Source organism: Sarcophilus harrisii, chromosome 1, assembly GCF_902635505.1.
Source record: "Sarcophilus harrisii chromosome 1, mSarHar1.11, whole genome shotgun sequence".
Taxonomy (NCBI): Eukaryota; Metazoa; Chordata; class Mammalia; order Dasyuromorphia; family Dasyuridae; genus Sarcophilus; species Sarcophilus harrisii.
This window is the reverse complement of record NC_045426.1, coordinates 649,173,195-649,185,773: the sequence shown is the minus strand read 5'-3', so window position 1 is coordinate 649,185,773 and position 12,579 is coordinate 649,173,195. Positions and strand designations below refer to the sequence as shown.

Sequence of the window (12,579 nt, the reverse complement as noted above, 5' to 3'; positions counted from 1 at the left end):
AGGACAGAAGAGATGTGAAAGTAAGGTCTATAGAGTAGCAGCTGTCTAGGAAAACCCATAGGAGCTGAACATTTTGAAATTACGTGCAAATTACTTATAAAGTATTTACCAGATAAGCATCCATCTGCTAGGCTGATCAAACAGTAGGATAGGAGTCAAAGCAAGTGCCCACGACTCCTGGTTCTGCTTTGGGCTCCCCTTGGCTCCACACTTCAAGCCTCAGGCTCACCCACCCCCTTGCTGTGTCCCCTGCAGTCTGTGGAGATGAGAGAGATGGGGAAGGACGGCTACTCAGACAGCGACCACTACCTCCCTATGGAAGGGCAGGGCAGAGCCACCTCCATGCCCCGGCTCCCAGCTGAAAACCAGGTGAGGGGCTTTCATCGGAACCTTCCAAGGGGGCAGGTGAGCCCACAGAGGGCCCTCTCCCCCACAGAGCAGCTGTTGCCTAATGAGGCCTCCAACTCTGCTCTGTAGCCCCCACCCCGGAGGGCTGGGGTATTTCCCCTCCACCCCCAGATTTTGTACTTTTGAAAGATACCTTCCCTTTCTGGGGAGTATAGATCATCATTTGCTAAGTGTTCCATCATGTAGGAAGTTGGGGATAGAGATCAGGACCTGAAAACAAGGAATGAAGGAAAACTACGGTCCAAGGGACTGCCCAGACAGCCTTTTGGCCACAAGAGGTGACGCCAGACTAGCTCGGGTGGGCAGAGGGGAAGGTGTTGAGTTCCTTGGGAGTACAAAGAGCCAGAGTTTCCTCGTGGCCCCCCAAGGCCCAGACCTCGGAAGTTTCCACTCAGAAATCCCTTCACTTTGCCCTACCCCCACCAAACAGCCACATATACATGTGTGTATAAATAGATACACATACAGATCGATTCAGAAAGCGAATGGAGAGGAGCTGGAGTATTAATAATGGAAATCTATTAATCCGTGAGTCAAGTTGTATTTTATTTTCACTGATATGTGCTAGGCTAACTTTGAATGACGGTGGGTCCTCAATAACTATGTTGGCATCTGGCCCAGTACTGGGTTGGGGGGATGGCAAGAAAGGGGAGAAATTCACTATTGACAAAGAAGAACTTACAGAGAAGAAAGCATTAGTTGTTTCTGGGACTGTCTACAACACAAGTCCGTTGGACTTGTTCCCTTCCCCAAGAAAAGCCTTTCATCACACTTAGCAAGACTGAGCTCTGTTACTTCCCTGAAGTGGGGAGAGACGCCCATTAAGCTGGAGGGGCTAGACCCTTCCCAAGGAGCCAGAGCATGAAGGGCAGGGTGGTGACAGATGCTTCTGTAAATCGTTCTGCATTCAGCACAATAAGGTCAGTCCTTAAAGCCTGCTCCTCTCTGGCTGAGGGCAGGTGCCCAGGTGGGGTTTGGGTTGGGGGGTAGGACTCTGGAATGCCGTTCTCTGCTCTGCTGCTCCTACATGGGGTGTCAGTCAGTGCAATCCCCCTCTGTCATTCCTGCCCATGAATGCTGAGGCCTAGCCCTACATGCATTTTACATCCAGAAAGGTGGGTAAAATTGAGACTAAAGGTAACATATTTTTAACTTGAAGAAAAGGAAGGGAGAGAGCCTTTTTGTGGCCTCAGTCAGCACCCTGGGGAATGTGAGGTAAAGCCAGTGATGGGAAAAGGCTGACCTTCCTAGTCACTTTGGATTGTTCTTGCAACTAGACTAAGAGGCAAGGTTCTGGGGTCAGTTTGATTCAACCATATAACAAATACGAAGTGCTTCTTCCGTACGGAGCAGAATGGAAGTGGCCAGCTCTCCCAGCCGGAGGGTTAGGGGTGGGATGTGGGATGTGGGTGGTGACATGGGTCCCCCTTAAAACCACTGGGTTTTTTGATGTTCAATCCAAATGGATACAGGTGAGAATGTGGAAGATAAGGGGACCCATGCCTCACTCCGAGGAATTGGTCTGCTAAAGGGAACTTGGCCTCGAACACCACGGCCCTAACAGACAGATGGACAGACAATGGACAGATCCCATCGGCTTCTGGTGCCGCATGAGCATGCTCCTGGCCTCAGGCAGCCTCACTGTGCCCACAGCAAGGGCCAGTCCCAGCATGGCAGAGGGCCACATTGACTGTAATCTTCCCCTTGATAAAACCAAGATGGGGGGGTCTTGGTGTGGATGTACGTGCATGTGTGTGTGTTGGATTTCTAAGTGGCTGAGTCTCGAGCTGCTTTAACAACTTGTCAGCTTCCTCCCATCCATGCTGTGAGGTGTGTGTGTGTGTGTGTGTGTGTGTGTGTGTGTGTGTGTGTGCCGGGAGGAAGAAGAAGGGAAGCGTGACTCCGTGGCCCGGATCACCGGGGCCTGGAAGTCAGAGCTGTCCCTTCCCCTCCCCAATTATTGGCTGGCCTCCTTCTGGAGCCCCACCAGGGAGCAGTTTGGGGAAAGAAGGTGTTAGCAAGCCCCTCCAAGCTCAGGCAAATGTCTGTCTGGTAGTCAGAAGCTCAGAGTTAAAGTCATGTCTCGGCGGCTTGGCCCTCCCAAGGCTGTTGAATGAATGGATGGATGGCCCGCCTGTCTGCCAAAGACTCTGGATGAGTCCATGTCTTTGCATGTTTGGCTTTAGACAAGCTTGATGTGTGGCACTGGCGTGGAACAGTGGGATGCTTCTAGGGGGCAGGAACCCCTAAACCCTACTAAAGGCTGCACTGTTTCCTCTGGGGGCAGAGGTTCATCCAGAAGAACCCCTCCCCTTCCTTTCATATTCAGGGAACTTCTTGAGGAGGAAGGGAAGGGCTCCGGGGCTGAGTGGGAGGGGCTGGACAGCCTGGATTTCCTGTCCCATACAGAACTGCACGCCCCAGAGACACACAAGCACCCCCCCCCTCCCCCAAGTGTAAGACCTTGGGCAGTCAGTGGGATGAGCAGACTAGGGCCGTAACATTGCAGCTTTTAGCCAAGGCAAGATTGGGCTGTGGAGGCCCCCTGCATACGTTGGGGAGGCAGGGCCAGCAGATGTATTGCATGAGGCAGGGTCAATGGTCAGGGTGCTGGGAAACTCCAGTCTTCATGTTGCTTTCATCATCTCACACTCATCAGTCATGTGCCTTCCTGTTGTCTATCTGTCTGGCCTTTTTCTGTCTGTCCTTTTCAATCTTAACATGTCAGCAGATGGTTTGTTCCAAGCAAACCTGCCCAGCATAAGTAAAGAGAGTATAATACGCTCTGAGATTAATTCTCTGGAGTGGGGATGACATTAATCTGATCTGATTTTCCTTCTTGCTCTCTTCACTTTTTCTCAGGTTTCTCTCTCCCCATCCTTCCTCTGCTGTCCCCCTCAATGACTGACATTTTTACATGATTTCTCTTCCCACCAACCAGCTCCTCCTTTTCCTTTTTTGCTTTGATATTTATTTTCTTCTTTCTGTTCTTTCTGTGTGCACCATCCTGTGGGGCTGTGACAGAGGAGAAAGGGCCGGCCTCGTGGGAATAATCTGAGTGTACGTACCTTGACTGGGGTGGGGAGGGGCGCTAACACTCTAGCCCCTCCCCTATTTCTTCTCTGCTAATCCCCAACATCCCCCACCCTCTGCCTCCGGCTCTCTCTGGTAGCCGGGGGCCACCCTGGTGCAGCCCAAGCACCCATTCTCTCTCTTCAGGCAGGGTCTCTGGAGGTTTCTTGCTGCTGAGGGGTTGTGTAGCCCTATAGGAGGGAACAACTCTGGCTGATACCAGGTCTGGTCCAAGTCAACAAACATTATTAAGCTTTGGATGTGCAGAGGACTGAGCTTGATGCTGAGGATTACAAAGACGCAAGAAGAGTCCCTGTTCACGGTCTAGTAGACTTGTGGACTTTGAATGTCTCCTCTCTCAAGATGACTTGGGCATCTTCCCTGAGGGCCCCAATGTCTTTGATAATGTGCTCACCTCTTTAGCTTCTCAGTCCTGGAAAATCTCTCGATCATCCCAGAAATCTAAAATCCCTGAGCTAAGATCTCTGTGTTGCAAGATGGGGCAAGCTCCCAAAGCCAGACCTTCCCAAAAACTCCCAATGAGGTGTCAGCTACCTGAACAACTGTCCTTCGAAATACTCTTCCCTGCTCCAAGGGCCATCATTCCAGGGTCTAATAAAGCAGTAAACTGGCCAACACACTTACCCTACATCCCTTCTTCCTCCTTCCTCTATTGCCCCTGCTTGCCTAAAGGGAGAGACATGCACAATCTGTCCTGTTCCCCCACTGAGTTTTGGCCATAAGTGGGGCAATAAGTCGTGCCTGTGAGTCCTGGACAACAGATCCTTGGTTCCCAGCCTTCTTTCCTCCTTCAGGCACTTTGAAATAATAGAGAATTCCTCTGCACACAGTCAAGTGAGGTCAGCAATGGGAAAAGAAAAGAGATGAAGAAAGACAAAAAGGCATCTTTTTTTTTTGGGGGGGGGGGGGGGGAGGTGGAGGGGACTGACCAGTTTTTTTCCTACCCAGGCCTAGATAGGAACAAGCAGTTTTTCCCTGTAAAGCATTACTTACAGCCTTTCCACCTTCCCATCTATACCACTCAACCCCTTCCACCCATCCAATATCATTTAAGAGTCCAGAGAGGCATTCTGTTTGCTGGCCAGTTCTCTGTGGACCCATTAATAGACAGAGGAATAGCTTGTGGCCCAGCCTAAATTGAGGCTCTCCTCACATTACTCTTTACACCCGATGTATGTGTGTCTCTCAGAGATGGCAGAGGAGGTGTCCCTGGAGAAGAGGTGAGGGGTGGGCAGAAGCTTTGCCATCTTGGCTCTCTGATGGACCTAAGGCAACAGGGGAGAGCTATACACAGATGCAGGGACCTGCTTGCTAAGATGGAGATCTTAAGGATAAGCTCAGCTCAGAAGTAAACTTACTGGAAAGCCTGTGAAGAATAGGAGGTCCCTATCCTCATTTAACAGGTAATGAAGGAAAATGCAAAAATATGAGCAAAGATCTGGGCCTAGAACCTAGAATTCTAGACTCTTGGTTCCAGGCTAGAATTTTTCCATGTAGCTTTCCTGTTTCTGCAGATTCTGCCCTCTAACCCTGGGCCCTCCTACTGAGTACAAGGAAAGTCATGGAGGTAGCATTTCTGGAGCCTAGGGCTTGAGGGCACCTAAAGCAGTCTAGAGAAATTGATTTAATTCCTGAAAGAAGAAGTATGGCAATTAAGCATAGTTTATGTGGTCAGGAAATTTTCCTTTCTCAAACATATAAACTGTGCTGGTCATAGGCAAGACTGAGCTATTTGGGATAGTTTGAAAGAATTCTGTAAAGGGTCCAAAAAGGCTACCTTCACCTCCCTCATTAGCCTAGCCTGCTATGCCTCAGTGACCCTCAGAGCTAAACAGTTCTAGGCCTATTGGCAGGAGGGAGACAGAAGGGTTTATCTTGCCCTTAAAGATAGCCTCTTCTTGCTGTCATGAATGTTCATAAGCCAGAAAGGTAGTTTAGGGCATTGAAGACCTACTGCCTGCACTTTCTGACTGGGCTCCAATTGGGAGAAATAGTAACTCTTTATTCCCCTATACACACATTCCACCCCCTAAAGGGATTCAGAAATTAAGAGAAAAAAAAAAAAAAGGAATATCACCCTCAGATCTGTATAATATCTAAGGGTCTACTCAAGAATTGGCTGGACTTTGCAAAGCTTTCTCACATGGAGTATTAAAGGTTAGGAAATCCAAATGTCTAACTGGAGTTGATCATCCTATTTTGTGAGCTGTTCTATCCTGAGATCCCCTTTTAGACTTTCTCAGTTTTCTCCTTAATCCTGCCTTCCATGGCGCCATATAGTAATGGTAGCCATCACTACTGTCTCCAAAATCAATGATTGTGACCATGAGGGAAAAGGCAACACCTTAAGTTGTGTCCAAAGATTCCCCCTTGGCAGGTAGCCCTGCCTGCTGTGGGAGTACCAGGATGGAGAATAAGCTCACTTCCAAGCTGCCCTCCCTTTACTGATAGCCCAGTGGGGATGACCCCAAGACTGAGGTTGGCAGCCGGCAGGACTCTGTGATGACTTCATTAGTGACCATACATCTCGGCTTGTTATTCTGCCCTTAGACCATCTCTGATACCAGTCCCATGAAGCGCTCGGCTTCCATGCTGGGCCACAAGGGCAGGCGCTTGGATGACTACTCTCTGGAAAGAATCACTCCAGAGGAGAACCAGCGGCACCACCAACGGCGTCGTGAGCGGGGCCACCGGACATCAGAGCGCTCCCTGAGCCGATACACAGACGTGGATACAGGTTGAGTGTCACCTGTTCCCTCACTTCCCTGCAGTGATTAGCCATATAAGCAGAATACTATCTTGGATCATCTCCTCTGAGGAGAAAACCTGCAATAACAACAAAGGTCCTGTTGCCCAAAGTAGGGAGTGAGAGAAGTTTGGAGTGGTAAACGCTATGAATCCAAAGCACGATATGGCAGTCAAAAAAGAACTGATGTGAGAGAGGTGATAGTCCCATCCAGCTATCTCTGCCAAGATCAGGCCACATGGGAATATCTTGTTTAGCTCTGGGTACCACATTTTAGGAAGGGCATTAATAAATGGAGAGTATCCAGGGAAGGACAGCTAAGATAGAGGATGTCCTCAAGATTATGCAATGGAATGGAAGAAGTTTAGCCTGAAGAAGAGAGCTGGCTTCAAGCATCTGAAGGATTTTTATGTGGATGAGAAGTTAAATCAGGGCAATAGGTGAAGATTTTAGTAGAGGAAGATTTAGCATCAATAATAGTAAAAATTTCCCAACCATCTGAACTATGGGAAAGTATAATTAACTGCCCTGAGAAGTAGTCAAGTCCCCCTCCCTGGAAGCTCTCAAACAAAGGCTAGATGACAGTTGGTTGGGCATTTGTGGGGGTTCTTGTTTGGGTTTTGGTTGGTCGGACCATATGGTGTCTGAAGTCCCTCCCCAACTCTGATATCCAGTGAAGTATGAGAACAGGAGCCTGTGAATCTGAAGTACCAAAAAGGCAAGCCAAAGAACAGTTAAATCAACCTCTCTAGATAATTCCTCTCCCTTCCCTCTCAGAGGCTTGGGTATATGTCAGAAATGTAATGACATATAGATAGAATACCAGAACTTGTTCTGTCCTGAGCTAGTGCTATAAAACAAGCTAAGCCTGTCTCCAGGTCACATGGGAGTAATTCCTGAGAGCCCACATCATTGCTGACCTCTCCCTTTGGGGAAAGAATAGGGAAAGTTGTCTACTGGTGGTCTGCACTGTTCTCAGCATTTGAGGTGTGGGGTAGAGAGGCAATGAGGGAGGCTGGATAGAGCCCCATGAAATACTCAAAGAACAACAGTGTTAAACTGTGCAACTTGATAGGCATGGGAGATTAGAGAAAAGAGGGGCTGGTGTGAATTGGAGTAGTCAGGGAAGGCTTTATTATGCAGGAAGTAGACTCTAAAGGGAGCTGAGAGGAGAGGAGAGGGGTATTCCTGGCAGAGATAACTGCAAAATTATTTGAGGCAGGAATGAATGACCCTACCATATAGAGGACACTGAGAAAGGAGAAAGAATGTGATCTCCCACTGGTCTAAGTAGGATACAAAAGATGTGGAAGGCAGCATAAGCAACTATTTGTATTCTGCCCAAATTTTATAGAGGGGAAGGGGGAGAATGAATACAAAGGGAGGGAATTGTAGCCTGAGCTCCAGGTAGGGTGGACGGTGTGAAAATGAAGAGTTTGGAATCAGAAAAACTAACTTCTGCCAGTTCTCATCTGTGTAACCTTGGACCAGTCTCTCCTGTACTGACCTCAACATTTCCTTGTCTTGAAAATGAGGGAATTGGACTAAAGTCCCTTTGGGCTCTAAATTCTATGTTATTATGATTATACTCTCAAGGAAGGCTTCATAGAGGAAGGAGGTATCATCTGGACAAATATTAGATTTGGATTAGAATGTTGGGAGCCTAATATGCATTTCATGATGCATCAAAACACAATTTATAAAAAAAAAGAAAGAAAGAAAGAAAGAAAATAAATAGGGTTAGGATAAATGGAGGTGGAAAGGCCTTCTGTGATACAGGAATTTCATGAGCAAAGGTAGAGATGGATAAAGTGCAGATGGAAGAAATGAGAAGACTAATCTGATACAAGGAGGTTTTAGTAATATGATCCCTGCTTTGCCAAATTATCAGCTCTGTCACTTCTGCTGTAATTATTAATAATAATGCCTACGTAAGTGACCTTAGAGAAATCACTTAATCTCTGTGGGGTTGAGTTTCCTCCCCTATAAAATGAAGAGGCTGAATTAAATCATACCACAGGTTACTTTCAACTTTAAAAAAACTAAGGCAAAACTTCTAGTTGGTGGAGAGTTGACTGAAGAGTCTGCATTTGATCATCTAAGTTTTCATCCAAAGAGGAGCATTATAAGAATATGGAAGCATATGTAGAAAGATCCTTTGTAGGAGTGGTCAGGTAGTCTGAAGCTGAAGAAAGGATTCCACTGAGAGCAAGTGGAAGCATGAGGAGGACTTGGAAGGTCTAAGACAGTGTGCATGGAAATGAGAGATAGACATTGGTCAGATTTAAGAAGCAAGTCAAAGGAGGCCTTGTAGATGTTGAACCAGGAGGAGAATAATAAAGAGGACAGATGTTGATGATGAAAATGAGTAAGTTGTTGGGAGAGTACAATTCTGACACTGAAGTTTTAAGAAAAAAAGGCACCTTAGAAGAGATATCCTTTAAGCATCTGGCAAGGAGTCAGACTTGGGGATGCTATAGGGACCATCCACAGAGTGTGGCTTATGGAAACTGGAAGGAACAGAGAATGAGCCACTCAATAAAGAACTAGATCCAAAACTGGTGGGAGACACAGTTTGGGGGCTAAAGAAGAGCTGTTTGAGGATACCAGGTAGAAGTCTGAAAGAAAAAAGGAGGCGGGAAAGTCCAAGGAAGGAGAGCATTTGTGGAGTCTTTGCACGAGGAGGCTGAGGGTGAAGAACAAGAGAGAAGTAAGAAACCTCAGGAGAATGGATGGTGAGTAACTGGCAGTTTCCCCCAGCAGAGGGTCCTCTTGATTCCTTCCAGAGTTTCTCCAGTAGGTCCAAAGCATAAGGGCAGGGCATCCTGCTTCCTTTCCCTCCTCTTTCATATATCATGGCTGTCTCTTCTTATCTCTGGCCCAGGCTTAGGAACAGACCTGAGTGTTACCACCCAGTCTGGGGATCTGCCTTCAAAAGATCGAGACCAGGAGCGGGGAAGGCCCAAGGACCGAAAACACCATCAGCACCATCATCACCACCACCATCACCACCCATCCTCTGACAAGGAGCGCTATTCCCAGGAGCGGTCTGAGTACGGACGGCCCCGAGCCCGAGACCAACGCTGGTCTCGTTCCCCCAGCGAGGGCCGAGAGCATATGGCTCATAGGCAGGTGGGTCTGGCATGTTGCCCTTCTTCCCCTGATTCCACTTGGTCAGGGAGAGCCCAGAGATGTGAGGAGTGAAAGGTCAGGATGACAGTTCTAAGGGCAAAGAGAAATCTAGTTTGGGATGCTGGGTAAACCTGGTCCCCCATGAAACTGTCTTCCACGACGCCCTGGGCAATCCTGCTCATAGCGGTGGGGCTGTTCTCGTCACCCACTCTAGTGGGCCCCCCAGCCCCAGAGTAACCAGAATAGTGGTAGGTTACACCTAGGCTACAGGTAGGCTACAGGGAGGCAGGTAGCAACAGAGAGCAGAGACATCACTAACAAGGAGCACCAAGCCCCTTTCAGGTCAGAAATTTGTGTTGGGAACCACTGAATTAGTGAGAAGGGTCGGCAATAAGTCTCCCCAAAACTAACCAACCAAGGAGCTCAACTACAGAGGCAAAGGTCACAGAACTGCTGCAGCCATAAGAAAAACACACTCCTGGAAAGAAAGAATAGAGACCCCAATTAACCCCCAACTAACTCATCTCTCCCTCTGCCCTCATGGCCACACACTCCCTTCCCTTCCTCCTCCCCTCCCCTGTCCTAGGAGGGAACCTGTTAGCATAGGCTTGGAGTTGGGGAAGGGACTCAGGCCAAGCCCAGAAACTGTCCTTTCCCCAGCCATGGCAGCTGTCCTCCACAATTCCATATTCCAGGTCCCATGACAGCCCCTAATATAGTGGGAGTAGGAGGAGTTAGCACCCCCCTACAAAACTAAGTGAGAACAGGATCTTCTGGAGGGATAGATCCCCAGCTCTCTCAAGTGGCTACCACCTCCAGGAGGGCACTCCACTAGCCATTAGCTCCCTCCCAAGTGACCACAAATGTGGTGCCCTATTTTCTTACCCATGCCATCCTCTTCTACTACAGCTACTTTTGTTTAAGTTGTTTAAAATCCCTCTTTGGTTTCCTGGACGGTGCCTCAGCTCAGTTGGCCCTGCCTGGCCCTGGCTCATGTCCCTTGCCCGCTGCCCTGCTGTGTTTTTTTTTTCCTTTAACCCTTGGCTTCCCTTTTTTTGGTTTTAATTATGATTTATTTCTGTCCTCTGGACTCGTGAGTAATTTTGGGAACTTTTGCTACTTTAAACCCCGAAACTTACAAAACTCCATTTCTCATTTCTCTTCTCACTGTTTTTGTGTTTGTTTTTTACTTTATCTCCCTTGTTGTCTCTTATTTCCTCTTCCCTGTGGCTGTTGCTTTTCTCCTTTTTTCCATTAAAATGTTGTTTTCCTTTGTCCCCTCCCTCCTGTTTTCTGTTGGGTTTTCTTTTCTGTTGTTTCCTTTGCCTCCTTCTCTCCATCTTGTCCTCTGTTTCCTCTTGTCTCTTCTTGGTTGATTTTGTTGTATATTTTTTTTTGATTTCCTTTGTTTCAATTTTCGTGTAGGGCAGTAGTTCCGTAAGTGGAAGCCCAGTCCCCTCAACATCTGGTACCAGCACACCGCGGCGTGGACGCCGCCAGCTCCCCCAGACCCCCTCCACCCCCAGGCCACATGTGTCCTATTCCCCAGTGATCCGTAAGGCTGGCAGCGCAGGTCCCCAGCCGCCGCAGCCGCAACAGTCAGTGCGCCCCTGCAGATCCTCCACTCCTGGACCACGGAGGTACCAGGCCCCCTCTGCTGAGCACCAGGTGGGGGAACGGCCCTCTGGAGGGGGCCACGGCAGTAGCCGCTCACCGGGAATGGAGCGGCACGCCACTGCCCCACCAAGAAATGAATCCCCGAGGGCTTACCGCCATGCTGGGTCCCGGTGGCCAGCACCGAGCCCCCATACCTCAGAGGGGCACTCGGGAGCCCGGCACCACAGCGGCTACTACCAGAGCTCAGACTACGACGCCGACGGCCCAGGGAGCGAAGAGGTAGCCTTCACTTATGACACCCCGCCACATGCCTCCTCTGGTACCGGGCGGTCGCCCAGGACTTCCCGGGCAGGAGGCCCAGCCTCAGTCTCGCCCTCCAGACACGGACGGCGATTACCAAATGGCTACTATCCTACCCACGGACTGGCCAGGCATCGAGGGCAAGGCCCCCGGAAAGGACTGCACGAACCCTATAGCGAGACCGATGATGATGACTGGTGCTAAGTCCTGATGTGTGTGCGCCTCACACACACACTCACACTCACACACACCCCGTACTCCCCTCATTCACACATGAACCTACACCCAGAAGACAAAATTACAATAACTGTCATGAAAAATGGAGGAAAAATTTTTAATTTCAAACTCTTATTAAATTTGCCAAGCAGGGATGGGCAAGGGGAGGGACAAGTTGGGAAGGGAAATTGAAAAACGAAGATTTATATAACAGGGAAGAAAGAAAAAGGATGGAAGGAGGAGGGGGGAACAAGGGTAGGAACAAGGATCCAGAACATGTTTGTCCTTTACAGACAAAGTTAGGATAATCTTTGAGAAGAAAAGGCAACAACCTGTAGGTCTGGGGACCTGCTGCTGAATCTGCCAGAGCAGATACTCTTCCTGGAACATCCACCTTAGAGCCCTTCAGGAGGACAAACCACGTAGCTAAAGAGGGTTTGAATTTGTTCAATAACTTTGGAGAACTTTGGGGGAAAGGAAAAAGAGGGAAAAAAAAACATTTTTAAAAAGTAAAATGGGAAGAAAAAAGAAAACCTCTATTGATGAGTTTTATCATCTCAATTAAACTTTTCCTTTCCCTAATGAATGACAAGAAGAGTTAGTGCCCATTCTCCTGGCGAAGAGGGACCTGATGCAATATAAATGCACACAGCACACCCCTTTTTTCCCCCCTTGACCCCTATGCAGACCTTCCTCTGCACTGAGACCTGCACACACACACACAGACACACAGACACACACACACACACACACACACACACACACAGAGGAGTGCTTGCTGGTTATACCAAACCCTATTAATACTGCCTGCAGAAATAAATTTTAAAAAATAAACTAAATTTTAAAAAGGACAAAAAAAAGATTGAGAAAAGCAGCATTTTTTCTGACATTTGGTCCTGCTTGAAACAACAAAAAACAAAACCACCAATTCCTTTGCTTCTTTTTTTCCTTTTTTCCTACTTTGTTTGAGAACTGTGGGCTTGGGGCTGTGAATTATTGCATGAAATTCAAAAGAAAACAAAAAATAAAAAAAAAAAACAAAAACAAATCAAACCAAAAGGGTTTTT

General features: G+C 48.1%; 1 protein-coding gene across 18 annotated transcripts in view; it reads left to right on the top strand.

The window, feature by feature from the left end:
• Window positions 1-11,980, top strand: part of CACNA1A (calcium voltage-gated channel subunit alpha1 A) — a 241,862-nt gene extending 229,882 nt beyond the window's left edge. For 13 of the 18 annotated variants that reach the window (XM_031947676.1, XM_031947675.1, XM_031947665.1 and 10 more), the window contains 5 exons: window positions 256-369; window positions 3,433-3,468; window positions 6,052-6,238; window positions 9,132-9,379; window positions 10,805-11,980. In XM_031947676.1, the coding sequence (XP_031803536.1) occupies window positions 256-369; window positions 3,433-3,468; window positions 6,052-6,238; window positions 9,132-9,379; window positions 10,805-11,500 (1,281 nt within the window). In that variant the 3' untranslated portion in view covers window positions 11,501-11,980. The remainder of the gene's footprint in view (window positions 1-255; window positions 370-3,432; window positions 3,469-6,051; window positions 6,239-9,131; window positions 9,380-10,804) is intronic. The other 5 variants (XM_031947671.1, XM_031947670.1, XM_031947668.1 and 2 more) reach the window with 4 other exon arrangements.
• Window positions 11,981-12,579: the final 599 nt, after the last annotated feature.